This window comes from Sceloporus occidentalis, unplaced genomic scaffold (assembly GCF_023333645.1).
Source record: "Sceloporus occidentalis isolate IW3139 unplaced genomic scaffold, rSceOcc1.0.p SCAF_5, whole genome shotgun sequence".
Classification (NCBI taxonomy): domain Eukaryota; kingdom Metazoa; phylum Chordata; class Lepidosauria; order Squamata; family Phrynosomatidae; genus Sceloporus; species Sceloporus occidentalis.
The window spans coordinates 88,727,825-88,753,481 of record NW_028316985.1 but is presented as its reverse complement, the minus strand read 5'-3'; the positions used below and the strand labels follow the sequence as shown (position 1 = coordinate 88,753,481).

Below are 25,657 nucleotides of genomic sequence, written 5' to 3'. Positions count from 1 at the left end.
ATCAAATCAAATCCACGAATAATCAAATCTGCAAGTATGGAGGGATGAGTGTATTTTAAAATAGAGAGCCAACTTGGTATAATAGCTTTGAGCATTGGACTCTGGAGACTGGGGTTTGAATCCCGGCTCGGCCATGGAGCCTCCCCCCGAGTGACCTTGGGCAAGTCACACTCTCTCAGCCTCGGGAAGGCAATGGCAAATCGTCTCTGGACGAAACCTGTCAAGAAAACTTCATAATAAGGTTGTCGTAAGTCAGAAACAACTCGAAGGCACACAACAACAACAACAAGGTGGTATTTGTGAGGCTGAGGTGGTGAGACAGAAATGTTTGGCTTTATTGAGGTTAAGTCTTGTATTTTTGGGAGGGGGGCTGCATCTGCACTGCAGGAATCGTCCCGTTTATAACTGCCATCGTTCAGTGCTGTGCAATTCTGGGATTTGTAGTTTGGTAGCCATTTAGCCTTCTCTGTCGCAGAGCTCAGGTGCCGCAACAAACTACAGTTCTCAGAATTCAATAGCATTGACACATGGCATTTAAAGTGATGTCTTCTATTATTATTATTATTATTATTATTATTATTATTATTATTATGTCAAACTGGATTATTTCTCAAGTGTAGATGCAGCCAGACGGGGGTCTTTCAGCCTGTGACTGTAGCTTTTCTTTGTCCCTGCATTCTCTCTCTTTGTGCATTGCCTTCAAGTCAGAGGCTTGAAGTCAGGTGAAATGCCTTGTAAGGTGGTGCCATTTCACAAAGTTTGCTTAGGCAAGGAATCTGCAGGTGCATTTGCCAGTTCCTTCCTCTGAAGTATTTCTGTGGTTCACCAGTATGTTCACTTTCGTTTTGCTTGGCTGTGGGTCTTCCTGCTTCCATCCGGAAGTAACACAAGTTCCTGCTCCAGTTGTCACTTAAATATCCCTGTGCCAAAGTGACCATAACTTATCCCCCCCCCCCCCCCCATGGCACACTTCTTGCAGTTAAAGTGCTTTTATCATGTTTTACTGAGATCCAGAGGATTACTGAAGTTTAAGTTAAGGGCTTTATCCTACTGGTAGTGCCCAAGTACACACCTGAAAAGAAAGATCCATGAGGAACTGAAAAGAATTCAGTTTGGAGGCATGCACTTAAGGCAGGAACTTCATTATATTAGTATGATTGGTCACCTGTTTGTCAAAATGGTTGGTCAGGCAGTCAAATAATGGTAATGTCTCTAAAGCTTTAATTTGTTCCAGAAGCAGAGTTGTGCCAAATACATGTTATCTAGTTGTTAAGAAATGATAAATCTAAGTAGTGATCAGTTAAAGCTATAAGTATTAGGTAAATGCAAATCTAGTGTACTGTGTATATTCATGTATAAGTCTAGAAATTGTAGACACAAAAAATTTGAGTCAACTTATCCATGGGTCAATGCAATGACAGTACGTTATTTAACTCTCTCTCATATATATACAGTGGGTCCTTGGTATACGCGGGGGATCCGTTCCGGACCCCCCCCCCCCCCCGTATACCAAAATCCGCGTATGCTCAAGTCCCATTTGTCCCAATGGAGCCATCCCCTTTGTCTGAACAGAGTGGTAAAAGGCTAGAGCTTAGTCCAGTGATGGCGAACCTGTGGCACGCGTGCCAGAGGTGGCACTCAGAGCCCTCTCTATGGGCACATGTGCCATTGCCCCAGCACAGAGTTTGCCAGAGTTTGTTCCTAGAAAGCCAGAGGGACACGGCACTTTGCAATAAGTAAGTGGGTTTTGGGTTGCAGTTTGGGCACTCGGCCTCTAAAAGATTCACCATCTCTGGCTTAGTCTATGCTGGGAGCACCAAAAAGAAGCATCCCCTCTACTCTCTCATCCATTCAGCCTTTAGGATGAGCAGTTTCTTTGCAAAACATATAAAGCAAGGCATTCATATGAATGGATAAATATAAATTGCTTCCTTTAAAAATGGTTGAAATGGTATAGAACAGGAAATGGGTTGTATTTTTCTGCAACTTCAAAAAGTAGAAACCCATCTGTGATAAAAATGTAAAGAATGTGCACTAGAAAATATGCACTAAATTTTTCACCTTGACTGTGAAAAATGTCTAGATTTGCTTCTGTCATTTGCACAAACATGAATTATGAAAATTTGATCATATTGTTTAAAATGTGCAAAAAGAGAGATTTTGTTCCGTTCTTTGCAAAAACAAGAAAAATGAGGATTTACAGCCCTAATTTGCAAGCTGGCTACAATACAGTTTAAAAGACATTTGACCATGATCAAGTAAGTAAAATTATGAATTGACCAGGGCTCAGTAGTTTCCAAATCACATGTAGATTAATCCATATTATCTATGTTAACCTACCATAGGTTGAGAACAAGGACTTTGAGGCTTGAGAAATCGCCATTCTGGTTCCCATTTAAGGGACCCAGGTCATACACGGCAGAAGATGAGACCTCGCTTCTCCCAAGAAGTTTGGCAAGAAAGTGGAAGACACTCAGGAAGTTTTGTGACAGAAAATCCTTTTTGCAACAAAACTGGGAGTTTTACAAGTAGACAGAATAAAAGACCTAAATACCCTAAAAGCACTAGATCCCATCTGATCTTGGATGCTAAGCAGGGCCAGCCCTAGTTAGTACTTCGATAGGAGATCTCCATTGAATACCAGGTGCAGAGGAGAGAACTGGCATTACCATCTTATCTTGAGTGTTCTTTGTCTAAGAAAACCCTATGCAATTCATGATGTTTCCATAAGTCAGCAGGCAACTTGAAGGCGCGCACAGAGAGAGAATAAATTAATTTTAGATTTAGATGTATTGTAAGCGTTCTGACTAATTAAATCTTGAAAATACACTTTTAGGGTAGTGGATAGCTTTGGGAAGTTCAGAGGCTATTTTGCCCTGGCATCTTCCAGGCTGCATGGATTGCCAAAGATACCCACCTGCATCCAAACTGGAGTGACAGGAAGCCCAATTCTGGATTTAAGAAACCAGTTTCTGATGTCAAAATGGTGGATGGGTGGCCAATTTAAAAGGGGAGTTACTGCTCCCAGATGAAGGGAAGTCTGTGTGATTGAAGACTGGAGGCTGAGAAAACAGTTTTCACCCACCCCTGTTGTATTGAATCTGCTGTTGCTTGTAAATAATGCTCATTGTCTTAATACATTGAAACATGCATGGAAAGTCCAGTTGCAACTTTCCATTTAATTATTGCCTTTGTGCAAAGATTATGGTGCAATAATTATTTCCTTTGTGCAAAAGAAGAAACCAAATCAAAATTTGGCAACGTCTTTCTTGGGTCTACCACAAGGCCATAAAAGTTTGTTCATGCTTTCAAAACTGCAACACATACACCCTTTAGGCAAGATACTACTAAAAGCAGGCAGGGGGAGATTGACATCGAAGTCACATCATAGGCTGCATCTACACTGCAGAATTAATGCAGTTTGACAATGCTTTAACTGTCGTGGTGCAGTGCTATGGGGTTCTGGGAGTTGTAGTTTTGTGAGGTATTTAGCCTCTGTCAGAGAGCCCTGAGGTCACAACAAACTACAGATCCCGGGATTCCATAGAGCCATGACAGTTAAAGCGGTGTCAAACTGCCCCAATTTTGCAGTGTGCCAGAAGCCATAGTCTGTTGTGAGGAAGGGAATGCTAACTGTGTTTGCAGGATGGCCCCTAAACCGGCTAGGAACAAGAAAAGCAATGAAAAAACAGTTAACTTCTCTTTAAAAGTACAAACTGTTTGAAAGCTCAAAATGTCTTTGCATCTGTTTTAAATAGATGGCTTCAAAAGTACCATAACCAGCAGTCATTAATAGTGTCAGAATTTTGCAAAAGCAGTGCTTTTAGCAGGCTTGCGGGCAAGGCATCCATTATTACTTTATAGCTTGTTTCCCTCCTTGATCTCCAAATAATTGACCTCCAAAAACGTAATTGACTGCATTCTGGTAAGTTGCTTGTATCAATAAGCATTTTTAGACTTAGGTTTTTGCTGTATAAAACTTGTTATCTGTATGAAAATGCAATACGGAGACTGTAGGAAATACAGCGCTGACAAAGAGAAGTATGCTCTTACAGGGAGTGTTTATTTTATCATTTAAAATAAGAATTCATAGGTCACCTTAAGATTGGGGAAGTTGGATTCAAGTTATTGCACCATACATATTTTGAGAGAGTTTTTCCCCCCCATAGGATCAAAAATTTTAAAACAAACTTTTCTTAGCTAACCAAGTTCCTTTAATATAGTAGTTGATACTGAATGCTGTTTCTAAATTAACAGTGATGGATTTCTGAATCCCATCAGTTCTGACTTGTGGAATGTGATGCTTTTACAATAACTCACAGTAGCAAACCTCTTAATGTTAGGTTTAGTGGTAAAACCTCAGAATATGTTTTATTAAGAGAAGAAATGAGAGAAAATTGATTTTGGAGACAGCTCATTTTTACCTTCTACCTGTTGAGCAGCCAGTATTGTAGCCATATGGTTGTCTGTGTGAGCACACAAATAGTTGGAAAATGTGATAGAACCTCCCTGTACAATTTCAGTATTTGGGTTCATATGGATAAAGACATTTCCATAGGCCAATTTGGTGAAGATTTTTTTCTTGTTCTAACTGCATTGTTGCGTTTTCCAGAGTACAGTCTTCCTTCTGTTCTCATGGACTTGGGATCCGTGCCCCTTGATTATCTGCGAGGGGCGAACGGAGGGAGTTAAAATGGTGCGCACCTGCATGCTCCCATGGGAGTGCGCCTCCATTCAAGAAACTTTGGTACTATAGCCAGAAGTAACATGGGAAAAATCAATAGAGGTTTCTACATGACAAGAGCAGTTCTGAATATTTCAGCAAACTTTTCCTTAGAAATTAACAATCTGTACATGTGAAATTAAATGCCAGGTCAGGTAAGCCCTTGCATAAATAAATAAATAAATAAAAAATCTACATCTTGAGACCCCTTGAAAATTTCCTCCAAAACACTTCCAGGGATGACTTTTCCTTTCAGCAGCCTCAACTTTTTTTTTAACTATTTCTGTTTTGGTCGCCACAAATAGAGTGTGCTTTTTTTAACATGCTGGGGGATACCTGGAGAGGCAGGCTGCTCTCCTCTGTTTTGCAGCACTTTATCACATGGGCAAAAAAGACCGGAGCATAGTGGGATGCTCTTGTCAATATTCTGCAATAGCAGGAAGATGATCACACAACGAGAAAATCCCATGAATAAAAACTGGCATTAGAATGCCTCTTTATTCACGTGATAATCGCTGGATAATCACAATATCACACAATGTGATATTAACTGGCCAATGAGTTTTGGTGGATGGCCTTCTCTAAGCAGAGTCATGGTCAATCTGCATCTTTACATTATGTAATACTGGATTGAATGGTCCTCCAAGGGCATTCATAGTTTGGAATTTCCCCATAATCCCACCTTGATTGGTGTTTTTTTTTAATCAACTTTATCCTGGGTTTGTTTTGATAGTTACTTGGAGCCTTCCAGAAGCAGGTGTCTGTAATCTGAGACCTTGTGACACTGGAAATCCACACAAGTGAAATCATTTATGTGATTTGTGGAGGCAGTAGGTTGCACCAGAGCTCAATTAGCTGTGTGACAGCAGCGTAGCTGAGCGATTAGACAACTCACAAGTTCTGGTTGATTTTTGTTTATTCAACTGGTGTGCCGCAGGAAAAATAGTTTGAAACTTCACTGTTTTTACTATGTTATTTACGTTAGATGGTAATAGTGCCCATTAAGTACATTTCAGATCCAGGTTGTACAACAAGAAAACTTGGAAAGGCAATGCTGGGACTGCTAAGAACTATAATTCAGTAGCATCTGCAGGGCCACATCCTCCACCTCCTCTGTTCCAAACAAAGTAGCAGCCAACTACTACTTCAGTGTTAAACTCCTTCTGGTCACATGAGAATGTTATAGTGGCTGGAAGCTGGAACACATTAAATAGAGAATTTAGCAGTAAAGTGCCTGTGTTTCAGCTGTGCCAAAAGCAGGTAGACTAGTCATTTGGAAGGTATACTGATTTGGATAAAATAATAGTTATGTTATAAATAAGTGTGTTTTAAATATCTTCCTAGAAATACGTAAGAACTACCATAACTGATAGACAGTTCTCTTTCCTTTTCTCTTGATTTTAATAGTGAACATGTGCTTGGAGTCTTGTATTCTGAATTTTTCTTAATTTTTAAAATATTAATTTTTTAATACTTGCACATCTATTTTACAGGAGTGTTGTAGCTTTAATTTATCTAACCATTTATTGTTCATTTAAAAATAATTTACAATATTGTTTCTGAGATTTACCTAATAAGTTTTATAATATTTTTTGTTGTCTGCCTTCAAGTCGTTTCTGACATATGGCCACTCTAAGGAGACCCTGTCATGGGATATTCTTGATGAAAATTGTTCAGAGGAGGTTTGCCATTGCCTTCTCCTGAGGCTGAGAGAGTGTGACTTGCCCAAGGTCACCCGTTGGGTTCCAGTGGCCAGGCAGGTGGTCTTGTGTCATAATTCAATGCTCATGCCACTATAACATGCTGGCTCTCTAATTTTTCAATATAGCTTTTCGTAAAAACAGAGATGGTAAAAAGTATGCTAGCCTACGTTGATTTAATTAAGCTACCTGGTTTGCAGGTTTTTTGCCTTTGTTGTATGTCAGTATACAGCTGTAAATACATATAGCTCCAGTATGGTCCATGCTATAAGTTTGACAACTGTAGCTTATTCGAAAGTTAAAATTTGAAGGCATATTTATGAAATGTTATAAAACAAGTTACAGTCATGTCCATTCAACAACATTCTTATTCTTTCTTTACAATCTTTATCTTTATACTTGTATCTTTACAATACAACTTCTTTACAATTGTACCTTTACAATACAACTTCTTGAGATTCAAACAATAGTTAATTCAAGGTTCATTCTCATCCTTTTAGCATGGTTGCCATAGCATTCTAAAGTTTCCACTTATACTGGGAGAGGGTAGAAATTTAGTCCTTTATTTTGAGGGGAAATAGATAATATCTGGTGGTTCTGATTTGGGGTATCTGTTCTGGTTTGTTTGACTCTAAATTTACATCTTTGATAATAAGCAATTAAAAACAGATACTGGAAGTGGGGATTATTTTTTTTCAAGAGACCACATTTTTGCTTATTTAATTTAATTGATGCCAACTTGGCTATGATAACATCTTTAAATGACTAATTAATGTCTAGTATGCTATCAGAATTGCTTTTATTATGGTGCAATTGCTCAAACAAATAGATGTTGTTTGAGTAGGAAAGATGAACCATGGTATATTCCAGCAAGGAAAGTTTGTTGATTCAGGAAGAGCGAGTAGTTTGCTACTGTGCTGAGTTACCTCCATTTCAGTGTTCCCTGCCCTTTGTCCTGATGGTAAGGCCACTTCTTCAGAAGCCTGTGATGACAACTGGGAAGGGGGAGAAACTGACTCGGTGATTTTTGTTGTTGTTGTTGTAGTCCAGTGTCTTGTGTAACAAAGAAATCCCTCTCAACTATGCAGGGGGGTATGGTCAGGGGTCAAAGGCAATCCAACCCTGAGTTAAGGTGATATGGCTGCCAACCGGTTTTCAGTACAATTGAGCATTGTGTAATCAGAGCCTCATCTCTTTAGTTCCTTCAATAGGATTTGCTCAGGATAGCTTCCTGGTTGGTAGTGTCCCACATTTATTAATGATACTGAATGGGGGTGGGGTGAGGGTAGGACTTGGATTTTTTTTTTTAAGTAAGGCCTGATACAGACAGGCCAAAATAAAGCTGCTTTGATTCACTTTGGAGGTATGCTGTTTAAATGATACATGCATCCTAAGAGTCCAGAAACCGCACCAAAGCCACGCTCCAGTCCTAAGGACTAGAGTGCAGCTTTGGTGCAGCTTTTGGACTCTTAGGACGCTTGCCTCATTGAAACACCATACCTCCAAAGTGACCTTAAGCAGCTTTATTTTGGCCTGTCTGTATAAGGCCTAAAATGCTTAGGCTGGTCTGGTTCTTTAGTCTATGGACTGGTGGAGAGAGTTTGGTGGTACTTGTGCCATACTGCTAGTACTCAATTTGCTGATACTGAGCTAGTTTGACAGCCTAGCCAAAAGGTTGTGGATATAGATAAGAAAGCCTTGATTGAGTGATTGAAAATATAATGACAGTTTCATGTTAATTGTCTTTCAGATCTTCCTGGGTAACATAATGCCAGCTGAACGTAAGAAATCGACAAGCATGGAAGAAAAAGAAACATCATTAAGTAATAAAGATAAGGAGTTCAGTGACAGACGATCAGTGAGCAGCAGGGACAAGCCCAAAGAGGATGTCAGGCTTGGCGTGAAGAGAGAGATGTTAAAACCACCTGAAGATAAAAAGAAAAAACTGGAGGAGGAAAAGCGAAAAAAAGAAGACAAGGAACGTAAGAAAAAAGATGATGAGAAGGTTAAATCTGAAGAAGAGCAGAAGAAAAAAGAAGAGGAGGAAAAGCAAAAACTTGAAGAGGAAGAGAAAATGAAGCAAGAGGAAGAAGTGAAGCGGCAACAGGAAGAGGCAGCTGCCCAGCTTAAGTAAGGTTTTGGTCTTTGTTACTTGTACCTGTGTTTTCATAGTATATTTGTGAGGATGCCAGGACACTGAAAGCATTAACTGTACATCACAAACTGTGTAAGGCTTTATGTATTTCATGACCAGCACCTTGAATTGTGCCTGTAAATAAACCAGTAATAGCAGATGACATGGATGGACAAGAAAACAAACAGATGGGTTCTAGAACAGGTCAAGCTTGAACTCTCCCTGGAAGTCAGGATGACTAATTTGAGGCTGTTGTACTTTGGTCACTTCATGAGAAGGTATGAATCAGTGTAAAAGACAGTAATGCTAGAGATGGTGGAGGGCAGCAGAAGGAAAGGGAGACCACATGCTAGATAGTTGTGCCACAGACCTAAGCCTGCAGGACCTGAGCAGAGCTGTGGAGGACAGTGAGTCTTGGAGATCTCTCATCCACCGGGTTGCCATGAATCAAGATTGACTTGAGAGCAGTTAACAACAACAACAAGCCAGCAAGGCTGTTTTAATAAGAGAGTTATATGCTCCTTGCATTTTCATAGGCAGCCCTATATAGAGTGTGTTATAGTAGTGCAAATGGGATGTAATCAAAGTATGTGTCACCATAGCCAGATCTGATGTATCAAGGAATAGGCTAAATTGGTACACTAAATTTAGCTGTGCAAATGGAAAAGAAACAATCAAAATTCACATCTGAACTGTGCTTATCAGTGCTAACCTTAATTCCACAGAAGACTTGCAAACTTTTTAGTTCTTCTGATCTACTCATCACACAAGAGGCATTTCCTTTTATAAGAGGGAGGCGAGGATGCACTTTTTGAAATGTTGCCTGTTATTTACAGCATTTTAAACTAAAACAATTAATATTAAAAATGTGTTACCAAAATATTTGTTTTCTTTTTTAAAATTAGAAACAAGGCTAATTAAATCTCATTATGCATATTCTATTTAGAGAGAAGGAAGAGGCACATCAGCTCCACCAGGAAGCTTGGGAACGCCACCAGGCAAGAAAGGAACTCCGTAGCAAAAACCAGAATGCATCAGACAGTCGACCTGAAGAGAACTTCTTCAGCAGGCTGGATTCAAGCCTCAAGAAAAACACTGCCTTTGTTAAGAAGTTAAAAACTATCACGGAACAGCAGAGAGACTCCTTGTCCCATGACTTTAATGGTCTCAATTTAAGCAAGTACATTGCAGAGGCTGTTGCTTCTATAGTGGAAGCAAAGCTAAAAATATCAGATGTAAACTGTGCAGTGCATTTGTGTTCCCTGTTTCATCAGCGTTACGCTGACTTTGCTCCATCACTGCTGCAAGTGTGGAAAAAGCATTTTGAAGCAAGGAAAGAAGAAAAAATGCCCAACATTACTAAACTAAGAACAGACTTGCGGTTCATTGCAGAACTGACAATAGTTGGCATTTTCACAGATAAAGAAGGCTTGTCTTTAATCTATGAACAGCTAAAGAACATTATTAATGCTGATCGTGAATCCCACACCCACGTTTCAGTGGTTATTAGTTTTTGTCGGCATTGTGGAGATGATATTGCTGGTCTGGTACCAAGGAAAGTTAAAAGTGCAGCAGATAAATTTAACTTGAGTTTTCCTCCCAGCGAAATAATTAGCCCAGAGAAGCAGCAACCTTTCCAAAATCTGCTAAAAGAATATTTTACATCCTTGACCAAACATCTGAAAAGGGACCACAGGGAACTGCAAAATATTGAAAGACAAAACAGGTGAAATTTTAAATGGTATTAATGAATTGCCAAGTTTTTAATGCTTGCCACAGATTGGAAATGGATTGGGTAAGAACTTTTGTTTTAACTGAGATACTGTTCTGGTTTCAAATTTTGAGTTTTGAAGTGGGAGGAAATGTACTAACATTACAATGTTTGATATATCTGCTGATAAGCAATTTGGAACCTGGAGGAAGGAGACACAGTAGAGGATGAAAAAAATTGATGTGAGAGTGAGAAGTGATTTTGATAGTGCTACATCCAAAATGGGCAATATAATTTGAGAACATTCTTGCTTTGTATTCTGTAAGGATCAGAGTAGTTCTTTATGGATCTGAGAAGAGAAGAACTGGACAGATATGGTTAAGAGAATCAGAGTACTGTTCCTCATAGAATTAGGCAGTGGGGATGTAGCAAAAGTAAAGGAAGTAAGTGTAAGAAGGATGGTCCATGGGAAAACAAGATAATATATTCCATAAGAGGAATAAATGCCACTCTGTGATAGTTCATTCCAGTTAGGGCTTTCTCCTCACTTTCCTCACTGCATGTTGTGGTTTGGTGGTTTTTATTAATATTGGAAGATCTGCAAACATCTGCAAAAACAAAAAATGTGATTTTTTTAAAATTATGCAAAGGTTCTTGAATATAAATATTCGAGCTGCTAACAGTGTTTGGTGACTATTTGTTCCTGATGTGCAATCTACTTTGCAACGTTTGACAAGCAGATTTATTACTGAGAAAAACTGAAATAATTAGAATTAGGTGAATTGAAAAAAGATGTATGAATTCTACCACATTACTGTCACTCAAGCAAAGTCATATGGCCTTTAATACCCTTTCAAATGAAACAGTGGGTAAATTATCAGTGGGCAATTAAGTTGCAAGGCAGAAGAGAAATGATTATTTGTATTTATTTTAGGCTAACATCTTAAGGCTTTTCCTTTTATATACCCTTACAGAATGTCATTTGGTTAGAAAGTCATTTTATAACATTTGTTGATGCACTACATTATTGCAGTTAGAAAATCTTTGCTTTCCCATGCCAGTTCAGTGCAAATAATTGCAGCTCTTTTACACTAAGCCATTATTTCAAACTTGTTGTCATATCATTTATTTTCATCTTCATTCAGCAAAGTTGTTGTAGAGCTACTGCTTTCTAATGCATAACACCTTGTAACACAGACAGAAATGTTGTAATAGTTGTTCTCCTTTCACCTCACCTGATGACTGCTGAATATGATACAGTGCCCTTTCATAACTTTCCATCTGAAGCTCAGAGGAATGTAATATTTGTTTGCCAATATCTTCCGTTCATCCCTCATATGCTTTCCATTCCAGGCCAAAAGCAGAGGTGGACAACTTTAGTGGGTTGGAGAATAATTTGCCCTTTTCTAGCTCTTTTGTGGCTGTGTGGGCAGCCAAAAACTGAAAACAAAATAAAACTGTGTGGGTAGAAGTTGAAGTCTGTGTCTAGAAATGATTTTTTAAAGTTATTGGAGTGCACCCTGTGTAAATGTTGTATCAACACTCATGAGGGGTTCTGAGAAAAGCAGTTTGTATTTTTTTTTTGTCAACAAACAGATGATTCAGGAGTCGGGGGGAACTGACTTCTCAAAAACAGTCTTTGTATCTGTGTGTGTCTGTGGGGCAACTCTTAGGTTAGTCCTGGCCTGGAGACATTTGAAGCTTTTGGATGCTTAATCCTCCAATTACTTGTCAGGGTCTTCCCTACATTTAAGTAATATGAGGTGGCTCACTCCAGGCAGTAGATTTGAGGCAACAAGGACAATTTGCATTTTTAATTGTTTTTAAAGGGCATTGAATTGTTACCCATATAATTTGTTCTCATATTTCTGTCATGATTGGAAGGTGACATTTCCATTTATCCTGGACCAGGGCTGGGCAGCTGCAAGAACGGGGAGATGCCACTGCCCTCCCATAGATTTTGGACAACTGCTGCCACAACACTGAAAGATTCCCTAGAGACCATGGGGGTATTTTCACCATGCTTTACAGCCTCCCAGTGCTGGTTTAGGCCCAAGAAGGGCATCTGAGAAGTACACTTAAAGTCAGTTTCAACTTTACCTTCCTAGTTGGGAGGGAAGCCTCCTCTGGCAAAATTGTCCCCTACAAGACATAGGAGGCTTTCTTTTATTAATTTTTTAAAAAGGTTTTTTTAAAAAACAAAAGGAAAAAAAAGGAGGGATGCTTGTGGATCCCTGGAGGACTGCATATGGGTCTGAGAACCATCTTTTCCCCATCCCTTTCTTAGACCATCTTTGGCATGCCTGGTCTTCAGATGTGTTTGTACACTGCTTGTACAATGCTGTAAATTGCAAAGATTATTTCAGCTAAAAGATGGAGTAACCACTGAATTTTTTCCAGCTTTTGCTATATGGGCTTTTCCCATTCTCCTCCCCCCCCCCCCCCCCCCGTATTCTACAGTCAAATAATAATATCAAATATTCTTCATGAATTTTAATGTGGAATACTTTTAGAGGTTTTAAAAACTGCCGCACCAATTCACTTCTGTGACATTTGGACTATCTTGGATTTTAAGGGAATGCTAGAAAAACCTTTGATTCCTCTTTGTTGTTTTATGTTTGTGTCTGACTCTTCTAGGCGTATTCTACACTCTAAAGGGGAACTGAGTGAAGATCGACATAAGCAGTATGAAGAATTTGCCATGTCCTATCAGAAGTTGTTGGCAAACTCTCAGTCTTTAGCTGATCTTCTGGATGAAAATATGCCTGATCTTCCTCAAGACAAACCAGTACCAGAAGGTATGGAGTTATCTAGATATGAGGACAGAGATAACTGCAGCAGCTTTGGCATCACAGTGACTTTTGGCTTAGTTGTAATCTTAATACTCAAGTAGAAATTAAAGGGAAAGTAACTGATGCTGTTGCAGAAACCAGTAATGATCTATTGGTTTTGTGTATCATTCTAGAACATGGGCCTGGCATTGACATTTTTACCCCTGGCAAGCCTGGTGAATATGACTTGGAAGGGGGCATCTGGGAGGATGAAGATGCTCGAAACTTCTATGAGAATCTTATTGACTTAAAAGCATTTGTGCCAGCAATCTTGTTCAAGGATAATGAAAAGTGTTCACAAAACAAGGACTCAAGCAAAGATGACTCTAGAGGTACAATATTTTGGCATTTATTGTTTTGAAGATGTTGACATAGAAAGGGTGATAGGGGTATAGTCTTACCTGTGGTTCTGCTAGATTAGGGGTATGACTCTGTTTTACAGCTTTTAAAAATGATGCTTGACTGTGGCCACATGTTTTCATGCTTCAAAACAGTACATTCTGCTTTCTGGCAATGTTTGAAACATTTTGAAAAATGAAGGCATCTGAAATATGGAGGGAACTAGCTGTTTCTCTCATAATATTTTTAATCAATTAGCTGATTTTTAACACCTAGCAGCATTATACTTTCTGTTAAAACTGTGGAATATAAATATATGGGATCAAAGGACAAACTAGAAATGTAAATAATTATGTATATTATACTACTTTTGGAAGCAGAGTTAAAAGAAGCTAAGGAAAACAGAGATGTGTCTGGTACTGAAGATCTGGAATTGGACCTGGAGAATTTAGATATCAACGATGACACGCTTGAGTTAGATTGTGGTGATGAAGCAGAGGATCTCACCAAAAAGCTTCTTGATGAACAAGGTAATGATAACACAGAGAGGTACATATAGATGTACTAATTTTTATGTAATCTAATGTATAACTAATCCAGTTGGCAGCCAGTCTTACTTGTAATACGTATGGAATGTTGGGTATGTTAGATGCTAACATATTTTTAAGATTGGCAGTATCAGTACAATAGTAGTTTCAACTACTCTAGCTCCACAGTCTTTGTTGTGTAGAGGTTTTTCAATCAAATATACTTCTGTATTTCTAGCAAGAAAGGAATAACACTCATAATGTTCATTACTGCTGGCAGTTGCTGTCAGCTGATACTTGCTCCTGTAAGTTGAGAGCACCCATTGCCTATGGAAGTAGATAAATAGCCCCTGGTAAGGGTTCATTAATAATGAAAAGATAGCATATTCTGCTCCCTTACTCCTGCTGCTGTTTTGGATATGTGGTGACATACGGCTACTTACATTTTTTAAAAAAAATGTTACTCAGGTACTGAGATTTTCCCATTTAACTGTACACATTGTTAGTTTCCCAGCACAATGGGGTGATGACTTGATATTTTCCTCCTTTGCCTGGTCTTATTGAAGAGGTAGAACACTTTCCTGTTAGGGTAATAGGTATCTATTAAGACCAGATTCAAATTTCTGTGTGCCTGCATGGCTTTTAAAATAATGCAAGTACTATTACTCTTACTGTGAAGAATTATGTTTGGCATTCCAGGAGTAGTTGATTGTTTCAAACTCCCTTTCAAGTGTTCAGTGTCAGTCTTTTTCTTTCTTTCTTTCTTTCTTTGAAATAATTCTGTGTTGTACCCCTTTTTTCCAAGAGGGTGATAATTGTTGAGAAGCCTGTGTTCACATGTGGAAAACAGTACACTTGTCCCTCCATATACGCTAGGGTTAGGGGCACAAGACCCCCGTGAATATGGAAAAACCGCAAATAACCAAAACACCATGTTTTGGCCTGAGAGGACACTTCTCTAAGAATCTCTAGGTCCTCCAGTGCAACTCTGTGGTCCACGTCCGACAGACACTGACCATAGAACTACACTGGAGGAGCTTCAAAGGCATAGTAGAGCATTCTCTCCAGGAATCTCTAGATCTTTCAGTGCAGCTTTTAGTTAAAGTTGACCACAGAGTTGCACTGGAGGACCTAGATATTTCTAGAGAGAACATATTAATCAAATCTGTGAATAATCAAATCCGCAAATATCAAAGCCACAAATATGGAGGGATGACTGTATTCACAAACTCACTGGCATGCCTTGCACAAGTCACTTGCTCTTCGTTCTAATTCTCTGATGTACAATATATGAATTACATAGTCACTTGCTTCACAGGATTGTTAAGGTGAATGAGATGGGTTGTAAAGCACTCTGTATAGTTATGTGCAAAAGAGTGTATATGTGTGCAAGTATGTGAGAGACACAGACACTATAAGAGGATGTGAGTGAATTATAATAATCACATTCAGTTCTGCTTCATGGACTCTTAATAAAAAATTAGTAAAATGTGTGGATATTTGGCTTGCCTGTAACTTTTATTTTAATGAGATCAATTAATCTAAACAATTCCCTCCCTGCTCTCTGGCATGAGATTCAAATTAAGAAAATTCACTATGGCACTGTTTGTTTCTTTTATAGCTTTATGATGAGAAGAAGCATACATTATTATTAATGTATTCCATGCCCCTAGCTGTTTAAAATATGCGCTGATACTATTATGATAGGAAGAAATATGATATTAGGAGTAGAACGTGTACATAAAAGAATGTTAAAATATAAACTTTTTAATAATAAAAGTTTGCTTCTGTGCAGTGTGGTGTTATGGGTATGTTTAAATGTTTTTGTTCTATTTTTAATATGATTAGGGAAGAAACAGGGAGCAGATAGCACCGGAGCTGAAAATAGCAACGGAAAGCAAGCTGCAAGAAGTGAGTTTTGAGGTGGTAACTAAGGAAAAGAAAGTGCTTCAAACAGATAAGCTTATAAGGGGTAGGGAGCAGATAGAAGTTCCAGGAAGAACAGCTAATGTCAAACTATCTGTAACCAGAGGAGTTGCAGATTAGTGTTCTATAAATCCTCAGTAGGAACAAAACAAATCCTTAAGATGATCCATCTTTACAGTGAGTTTCCCCAACAAAATGGATAACTGAGGGAAATGTTTTATATCCTTGCAATGAAAACATTTCAGCTGTGAGCTTAAAATATTAGTTTCTTTACCTTAAGAATGCTAAATGTGAGTTTCAGGTCTGATTTTGAATGCATTTCCATTTGAATGTACTGTACATTCTGTATAGTGACAGAATGAAGCAGATCACGTAGGATATTTAGCAACTGTTGAAACAAACCCAACTGAAAGTAAGTTCAATATTCTTCATATCACCAGCAGTTGTTTGTCTTATAAAAGGAGTCACCAGATGAAAATGAAAACAGAAGGTTCCAACTGTATTTAAAATGCATCTGTTAAGTATGCTAGCTTACTTTGAGTTTACACATCAACTGATCCAAATCAAAAACTCAATGATTAAAGCATTTATTTTGAAATTTGAATATCCATTTGTATTGAATGGCAAAACACATAAAATTGACATACCGTGAAGGGGAACAATCAAGGGGATGTCCATGAGGAGGCCAGTTTGAAAGGATGCTAGTAATCTCTTCTTGTTATTAATATCTTTATCTAGCAGTTCTAATATGCAAAGTGCTTTGCAGTTCTTAGCTTATTTCTCCTTGCAATAACCTTTTAGGGGATTGTGATGGCCTTCACAATAGGAATTTTACTGTGGTGTTTATGAAGCCTCAGATGAAAAATGCATAGTCATCTCAAAGGTCTTATCTACATTTGTCAGAATACTCTGGGCTTCCCCCAGAGTATTCTAGCTCCCAAATTGGTTCCTTACCTTGCTTTCTTCCTCAAACAACAAATGGGTAGCTGACTGCTCACACAGTCCCCATTTGCCACATGGTGCTGTTACTGAGGTCAGAATGAGGCACCCAGCCATGCTATTGATGCTGGGCACCTCATTCTGACGTCAGAGGGGCCTGTGCCCATGCCAGTGGCACTGGATGTAGAATAAGAAGTGTGAGTTAACAAGCTCATTGTTGCTGCAAACACACCAAAAACCTGCAGCATAAGGTGAGTTTTAAAAATGCAGGTTTGGGAGAGGAAACCGCGAATTGGGTGGGGGTATTGTGAAGATAATCTGGAAGCAATGTGGAGTTTTGCAGAATGCAGTTAGCTCAGGAGTAACTCAGGGTAAAACACCCATGTAGACAAGGCCAAGGTCTCCAAGACTGGATCTTAACAAATGATCCACAAGCCTAGATTCCCACTTAGATGCAATTTGTACTCTCACCTTGATTCTCTTTAGTGGAAGAAGGCAAATCCAGGTCTTATTTGATGTCTTTAAAGATCTGTTCTTCAATACTTGTGTGTATGTACTTGCTCTGTGTATGTGTCCTTCTTTGTTGTTGCTAATGAAAATAGCATTGGATATTGCTGTGTTTTCTATCCTGTTTTCTGTACATATTTTAAATACATGTCTCTGTTATTTTCACTGAGCCTTCTAAAGATTATGCTAGGGAATATTCTATAGAGATGGGTGTCTTTTTCCTATTTGTATTTCCTCATTGTCAAAGTAAGATTCACCTCCCTAAGGTGAGTGGATGTATGTAACTTAGAAACCAATTTAAATAATTATATATACCGTTTTAAGTGTTTCGCTTTTGGTTTCTCTTTGTTTTTATACTCAAGTAGAGCAAGAAGATGAAGAAACCAGTACTGGGTCACACCTGAAGCTTATTGTAGATGCTTTCCTTCAGCAACTCCCAAACTGTGTAAATAGAGACCTAATAGACAAGGTACAGTTAGCAGCTAGTAGTTCTTCTTGCTGTCTTTCCTGTATGATATATTGTGTATTGTATTCTGAGGTAACTCCATCATGCCTAGGCTCAGCATCTGATGAAAGTCTTTCCCGATATCCCAACTGCCACTCCTGTGGCCTGGGAAGAGAGGGAAGAACAGGGAATACCTGCTGTACTTAGTACTGTCCTCCAGTGTCATTTCCTTTTTCTTGTGTTGTTTTAGGGCAGGAAACTGTCACATTAACTACTACACATTGTAAGCTACTGTGGAACCCTTTCCTACTGAAGGGTGGGATGGAAATATAAATTAATAATAAATATAAATCTAGGGTCTCCAGCATGGAGCCCAAGGACATTTTTTTTATGTCTATCAGGTTTAGTGCCCTTCTTTATTTTATTTTATTTTATTTTGCAAATTATTTTAATTTATTTGTTACCTGTACACTGTGAAGCAAAATGCTAGCCTTTTGCACCATCTATTTGGAAGAATGCCTATGCGGCCCCTGAGATATTCCTGGAGAAATAAAGTAGTGGGTGGCTGCAACCCAGTTCTTTGTTTTGACATTTCCCCACCTGTTCAGAAAAAAAGGAAATGGTAGGAAGTATTCTATGGGACTGGAGATAGTGTGTGAGAGTCTTTGTTTCTCTGCACATTACTAATTTTGTTTTGCTTTGCATGAAAGAGAATATAAGTACACCTAGAAAGACCCAAAACGTGGGAAATCTCTGATGTATAATAAAAGTTTTTCTATTCCTACTTTCACTCTTAAAACAGTAAGATGATTGCTGGATGGATTACAATAAAACATTGGTCAATATTGATATAACAATCCTGTATCTTGTAAATGTCCAAAAGCTGAGATAAGCTAGTGATTGCAAACAGGCAAGTAACATGGCAACAAGGAAACATACACAATTAATGCACTTAAGCACAAAATTTCCCTGGGATCGTCAGGAGTACATGTTTCAATTTGCAGAGCAAGTATTTGTGTACTAGTCCCAACCTACATATATTCAGAGTATAGAATAGTATTCATTTGTGCCTAACAGTTATTTAAAATAGTTTTCTTTTCCCTCAATATGAAACTATGGTGGATGACACTTCATTTTAAGTTGGTGGAACCAAACATTAGGAGCTAGATGAAATTAATTCAGGGGGATGATGTTACCCAAAGCTGCCAGCTACTAATCTCTAGTTCAAGAGAATAGAAATCTTAACAATTGGAAAGTGTGATACTTTTCTGTATTCATCTTAAAATAATGTGTGTTTGGAGAGATATACTTCTTAGATTTTTATTAGAGTTGAATTTCTTGTTAAAATTCATTTTAAAAGTTCACTTTTCTTTATATAGGCAGCAATGGATTTTTGTATGAATATGAACACAAAGGCCAACAGAAGAAAATTAGTCCGGGCTCTCTTTATCGTACCTCGACAAAGGTAAGTGTTAGTGTAAATGCAAATGTTGTTGTAGTAAAGGAAATGGCTGAAATTCAAAAAGAAGCATTAAAAATGCTCAAGGGATTTGCACATCCTGTAGATTTATGTAGCCAACTCCCTGAATATATTTAAATTCACATTGTATGCTAGGTACAAATTATATAGATGTATGAACATCCAGCAGGTCTGGAAGATGGATCACACAAAATACAGTATTATTGTAATAAAGATATTCAGCATGATGGCATTTCAGAAACCCTTCCTCAAATTGTGCTAGGACTGCTATATAAACATCAGTAGTAAGAGTGTAAAACAGAAAAAGTTAGGTAGTGACCTGATCTGAAGAACTATTTTACCTAGCTTTGTGAGTGCAGGAATGTTTACCAAATATGCACACATAAACACAAAGAGAAAGAGTGAAAGAGAGAGAAAAAGAAAGTCCCCTAATTTAGGGGCTTGCGTTGTTAAGTAGAGCTATGTACAGGTGTGCTGAAAACTGAATAAAGTAAACTTGGTGAGGAGTATGCCCTGCTGCTACCATCTTTATTTACAGGAGGACAGTTGTGTGCAGAGCCAAACTTCCTTTATGTGTGGAAGTTCTCCATGCAGTTGGGAACATTAGTAAATCAGCATTTCTAATCACCAACAGAGCCTTCATGTAGGATGCTCTCCTCTTTAGACTTGTGCAGTCCATATATAGAGGTGATGACAGGGCTAGCCCACCAACCCTTTTCATGTGTATGTCATATAGAAGTTTCAAACCATCTCACTAGGGCTTAGGTTAGAGATTGGTCTAAGCTGTTCTGGATCTGTAAGAGTATGACTGTACTATATGAATGGTAATGTATAAACAGTGGAATCTAAAGGTATTAATACTACATGGTCAGATGTCATTCCACATTCTTTTCTCCCTTCCACCCACAACCCTTACTCACAAAATGTAATTCTGTGAAGTCATAAAAGTTTGGTCAACTTTTGAATATAAGGATACTACTTCCAAAGCTAAAATTCAAAAACAGAATAAGCATGTGAAAATATATTTTTAAAATATATTTAAAAAAAGAACCTGTTGAAGATTAATACTTGCTCTTTGCAGTTTAACTTTACAAGTTTGTAACCTTTTGTTTGTAGGCTAGATTTGCTACCTTTTTATGCAAGACTGGTTGGCACATTACATCCCTGTATGTCTGATGTAGCTGAGGATCTCTGTTCCATGCTCAAAGGCGACTTCAGGTTTCATGTATGTTTCTGCTGACTCTGCGTTTGTAAATTCATTCATTTGATAACATTCATAAAAATCTCTTGAGAAAGCAATATTAACATTAAAGAATAAGACTGAGCTTCATAACAATATATTATGCTGTTTGAATCTGTTAAATTTTTTACATTTAGAACCTTACAGGTTTGTGCTTTATGAAACTGACATTTGACTAACAATATATATATTTGTGCGTAGAGCTATAATTTCTGAAGTTCATAAGCATAAGTTTCTTTTATGTTGATTTCCAATCTTGGTGTCTTTGTTATCTGCAGTAGAGATTGTTTTGTGTTTAAGCCTTAGGGGATAGTAAATCTAGTGATTTTAGAATTCATCCTTGCAAGAAATTGTGATTATATTAACTTTCTCTATATTGCAACTGTTGTCCAAGACTCAAAGGGCTAGATGAGGTATTTGTGGTTGGGTAACTTTATTTCTTTAAGTAGTAATCCCCTCTATCACATCACATTTTAAACGTCTGTCAAAATTATTTCTTGATACTTCCATTTACCTCTGGCACAGAAAAATATCAGGGTAGAGAGTCTCCTATTGAAGGAACTTTGATCTCTTCCAACTCTATGATTGTATGATCTAGCAGAGGACTCTGCTAATAGTAATGGAGAAAGCCTGCTCAAATGAAGTCCTTCAATCTAGATTTGGGGGTGGGGAGGAATATCAGGAGCAGGAAATATAAGCAAAAACCAGTATCTTATTGATGGATCCAACAGAAAAAAAAAATTAGTGGATCAAAGTTCCTTTGACAAACAGAAGTCCAGAATTGGATTCAGACCTAGATAGCTTGTTTGGGATTGTTTATAGGTACTTTAACATTTATTTCTTAAATCCTGAAAATAATAATTCATATATTCATATATTCAGGTGAGAAAGAAGGACCAGATCAACATTGAAACAAAAAATAAAACTGTACGATTCATTGGAGAGCTTACTAAGTTTAAAATGTTCTCAAAAAGTGACACTCTGCATTGCTTAAAGGTTAGTGTTCTTTTTCTTTCTTCTGGAGTATTCAGGTCTGTATTACACTGAAGTGGATCTAAACAGAGTTTTTAAAATAGCAGAGAGAACTGAATTAAAATTGTTTGAGTGGAGTGGTGCCTTTATCATTTAATACATTTTTTTAAAAAAAATGGAATTAAAATGTATCAGCAAAAATTGGGGCATGAATTTGTAATGAGATAATTTTGCTGCCATTTAAAAGATTTCACAATAGCCCAAAGTATGCTCTGGACTCTGCAAAATATTATGCTAAGAATAATGTATGATTGCAGTGTGAAAGATATTCAAAACATAATGTATATATCTCCACAGATGCTTTTGTCTGACTTCTCACACCACCATATTGAAATGGCGTGTACTCTGCTAGAGACTTGCGGTAGATTCCTCTTCAGATCACCAGAATCTCATTTAAGAACAAGTGTTCTTTTGGTAAGAATAATGTTTTCAAGAGAGCAGTTCCAGAATCATGTTTGTAAATAAATATGCCACAACCAATTGTTCTAAAAGTTATTAGATGGAGGATACTTTGCTGCTGTGGAGGAACAAACACCTCCCCACTCAACATAACACTTGACTACCTCATGGAGGAACTTCCTGACAGTAAGGGCTGTTCAGCAGTGGAACACACTCCCTCGGAGTGTAGTGGAGTCTCCTTCCCTGGAGGTCTTTAAACAGAGGCTGGATGGCCATCTGTCAGGGATGCTTTGATTGAGATTTCCTGCATGGCAGGGGGGTTGGACTGGATGGCCCTTGTGGACTCTTCCAACTCTGATTCTAATGTAATTTACCCCTCTGGTCGAAGAGGAAAAACTCACAGATCAATTTTTAGTCTATAGGCCTCCACATGGAACGCGCACTTCACGTTCCTGGAAGAATTAACTCACTCTCAATAAGTTTCTAGACTGGTTCCAGGACTTGAATGTAGAGTTAAGAAGGATTGGAAACCCTAGTTGCAGATTGTTTGGTAAAGAACCCAGGGAGAAAGGACGTATCAGAGGAAAGTTGGCGATGTGTTACCATCCTATATTGCCTGTGTTGGAAATGATAGTTACTGGAATCTCAGAAAAGGAATCTAAATAGATTTTTGCTTGGTGAACAGACTGTGACACAGGCTATTGTTTTGGGTTTCCTTGGCTTGGCTAGAAGGAGGGTTCATGTGACGGTTGACAAACTGTATGATCTGATTAAAAAATTAGCATGCCTGCTCAAGGTGCTTCCATCTTTTGTTTGTCTCCAGGAACAAATGATGCGGAAAAAACAAGCAATGCACCTAGATGCCCGGTATGTTACAATGGTAGAAAATGCCTATTACTACTGCAATCCCCCTCCAGCTGAGAAAACTGTGAAGAAGAAACGCCCTCCTCTCCAGGAGTATATTCGGAAGCTCCTTTATAAGGATCTTTCTAAAGTCACAACTGAGAAGGTGCGTCTCTGTCAATATTGGTTTCTTAGCCAAATAATTACCTTTGTGAAGAGAGATGAACATTTATTCTAGAAGAATTTTTGAGGCAGTGACTATATTAAAATAACAAAGTTTATTGGGTTTTTTTCTTTAATTGAACAAGTATGAAATAATTGGTAAGGGAAGGTGGAGTACATTACGGTGATATGAAGATGGGGGGGAGTAGATATTTCACCACAAAGCCACCTGCATGCCAAAAATAAAACCACTGATTTTCATAAAATTGCCAAATACTGACTCAACCTGTTTGTAGTTTTCACTTGGCTCAGCATCAGGAAGTGGTAGTGCTGTTAAAATCACCTTGGTATATCAAATAACTGTTCGACTTACTTTCTCTTTGTAAATCATTAGAATTTAATTTTCTTATGCTTTGCTTGAAAGTCTTTTGAATTAAAACACTGCTGTCTATATCCACAGACCAATAATAATAATAATAATAATAATAATAACAACAACTACATGTATGCTTGGGTGAGGGTTTTCTTTGGAATACCAACTTCAACCCATTTGTACAACTTATAAGAGGCAACCTGTGTTTTCAGTTTACATAATAAACTATGAAAAGCTTGCCCCATGGCTACGTTGGGGAAAATTGAATGTAATCTCCAGTTCTTCAGTGTTTTCCTTTGTTGTTGTTAGGCTATCTTTGAGTCTAGAGGTCGCTAGGCTGTAATTTGTGAACAAATGATTTAAAGAAATATGTCAACATGTATTCTGAGCATTAAGGAATGAATACAAGTTCTAGTAAATCTCTTTTTGTAAGAGTGTTTCTTTTTATGTATGATGAATTAGTAGTGATTTTTTTGGCATTGGTTCTCACATATTTGCTGGTGGTGTTGTGCATACTTCCAGAAGAAGGTATTGTTTCTTTGTCATCACTCAGGAAATGCAAGTCATGTGATATGATTTGAAAGAAAAGAGACTTGAAAGGCATTGTGCTGCTATTCCCTTTTTCCTCCTCAACTGTTTTTCTCTAGTTAGAAAAAAGATGGAAAATATAATGGAAAAATGCACATTGATGGCAATGTCATCTGGATCACCTGCATACTTCCATGATTGAGGTAGTGCAGTTGGACATTAAATGCCTCAGCTGGAAGCACCCAAAAACAGTGTTGGTCCTTTTATATGAAATGGTTCATTTCTTTGCATTATAAAAATACTAATTATGAAAGGAGTGTGGCTCTCCAGAATACTTTTTCTGGAATAATACTGGTTAATAGCATATATTAGCATAAAGCATCCACTTTTGTTTTTTTGTTTTTTTGAGTTAAGTTTCTTTAAAATCTTGTTCAGGTCCTGAGACAGATGCGCAAATTGCCCTGGCATGACCCTGAAGTGAAAGACTATGTTATATGTTGTATGATCAACATCTGGAATGTGAAATATAATAGTATTCACTGTGTAGCCAACCTTTTAGCAGGGCTGGTACTTTACCAAGAGGATGTTGGAATTCATGTAGTGGATGGTGTTCTAGAGGATATTCGACTGGGAATGGAGGTAAAATACTTTCATGTATTTATAAATTCTTTTAACAACATATAATTGAACAATTGAATAAATCTTTAGTGTTAATACTTTTGTAGCACTGTGTTTTGAAAAGTAGCTCATTAGTTAGAGATTAAGTAGATACATAGCACACAAGGATAAACGAGCCCATGTTTCCATAAAGAGCACAGAAAAATAATGTTCTTTTATGCTAGCAAAGTCACTTGGCTGTACCTCTCTGAGATGCAGCTGAGAAACCATGCATGTTACATACTGAGCATTGGGATGGCCACAGATTTGCTGGTACCTGTTCTCAGGTCTTGTGGACTGGCTACTCTGCTGGTTCATGCTTGTCTGTTAGAAGTCATATGTAGGAAGTCCCTCCTCCAGTTCCCATTTTCTTAGTTTTTGCATCAGATAGTAGTAATCATGTCCTTATGTCTCCCTCTAAAATTTTTTAATCATTGCTCAGAGATTGAAAGAAAAGACAGTTGCAGGGTATAACAGTAGTAAATCAAGGCCTCTCTTTATAGAATACTAATCCATGTCTCATATGTAAAAAGTGCAGGTGAACTTCACAATGACATTTTGCTTGTTTGAAGGTTAATCAGCCAAAATTTAACCAACGAAGGATCAGCAGTGCCAAGTTCCTGGGTGAGCTGTACAATTACAGAATGGTGGAGTCAGCAGTAATATTTCGAACTCTGTATTCATTTACATCATTTGGTGTGAACTCTGATGGTACTCCTAGCCCACTTGATCCTCCAGAACATCTTTTCAGAATCAGGCTGGTCTGCACCATCCTTGATACTTGTGGGCAGTACTTTGATAGAGGATCTAGCAAACGAAAACTTGATTGCTTTTTGGTCTACTTTCAGGTAGGATTATGTTTATTTCTGTCTATGATCAACTTTGCTGTAATTACTTATTGTTGTGCTTTTCTTCATATGGCATAAATATTTGTAAATAATGATCATATTCTTAAGTGCCTAAAATAAATTCGTTGGTATAGAATAATAATTAAAACAGAGACCCTGTCGAAAGCTTTAAATTTTAATCTGTTAAATTACACAAGAAGGAAAAGAAGGTGGTGGGAATAATATACCTCAACAAAATATAAGTCTGAAAAACAGTAGCTAGCATAAAAATGACTTCAGGCTCTAAAGGATTTCTAATCATTCTAGCTATAGG

At 37.9% G+C, this 25,657-nt stretch overlaps 1 protein-coding gene across 10 annotated transcripts in view; it reads left to right on the top strand.

Annotated features, from left to right (window-relative positions):
- UPF2 (UPF2 regulator of nonsense mediated mRNA decay) overlaps positions 1-25,657 on the top strand; it is a 49,557-nt gene that overhangs the window by 1,456 nt on the left and 22,444 nt on the right. For 3 of the 10 annotated variants that reach the window (XM_089524673.1, XM_089524675.1, XM_089524670.1), the window contains exons 2-15: positions 8,174-8,553; positions 9,504-10,283; positions 12,906-13,066; positions 13,234-13,431; positions 13,816-13,968; positions 15,814-15,876; positions 17,700-17,806; positions 19,162-19,247; positions 20,379-20,487; positions 21,385-21,498; positions 21,832-21,948; positions 22,757-22,942; positions 24,275-24,478; positions 25,069-25,344. In XM_089524673.1, the coding sequence (XP_089380799.1) occupies positions 8,192-8,553; positions 9,504-10,283; positions 12,906-13,066; positions 13,234-13,431; positions 13,816-13,968; positions 15,814-15,876; positions 17,700-17,806; positions 19,162-19,247; positions 20,379-20,487; positions 21,385-21,498; positions 21,832-21,948; positions 22,757-22,942; positions 24,275-24,478; positions 25,069-25,344 (2,916 nt within the window). In that variant the 5' untranslated portion in view covers positions 8,174-8,191. The remainder of the gene's footprint in view (positions 1-8,173; positions 8,554-9,503; positions 10,284-12,905; positions 13,067-13,233; positions 13,432-13,815; positions 13,969-15,813; positions 15,877-17,699; positions 17,807-19,161; positions 19,248-20,378; positions 20,488-21,384; positions 21,499-21,831; positions 21,949-22,756; positions 22,943-24,274; positions 24,479-25,068; positions 25,345-25,657) is intronic. The other 7 variants (XM_089524680.1, XM_089524679.1, XM_089524674.1 and 4 more) reach the window with 6 other exon arrangements.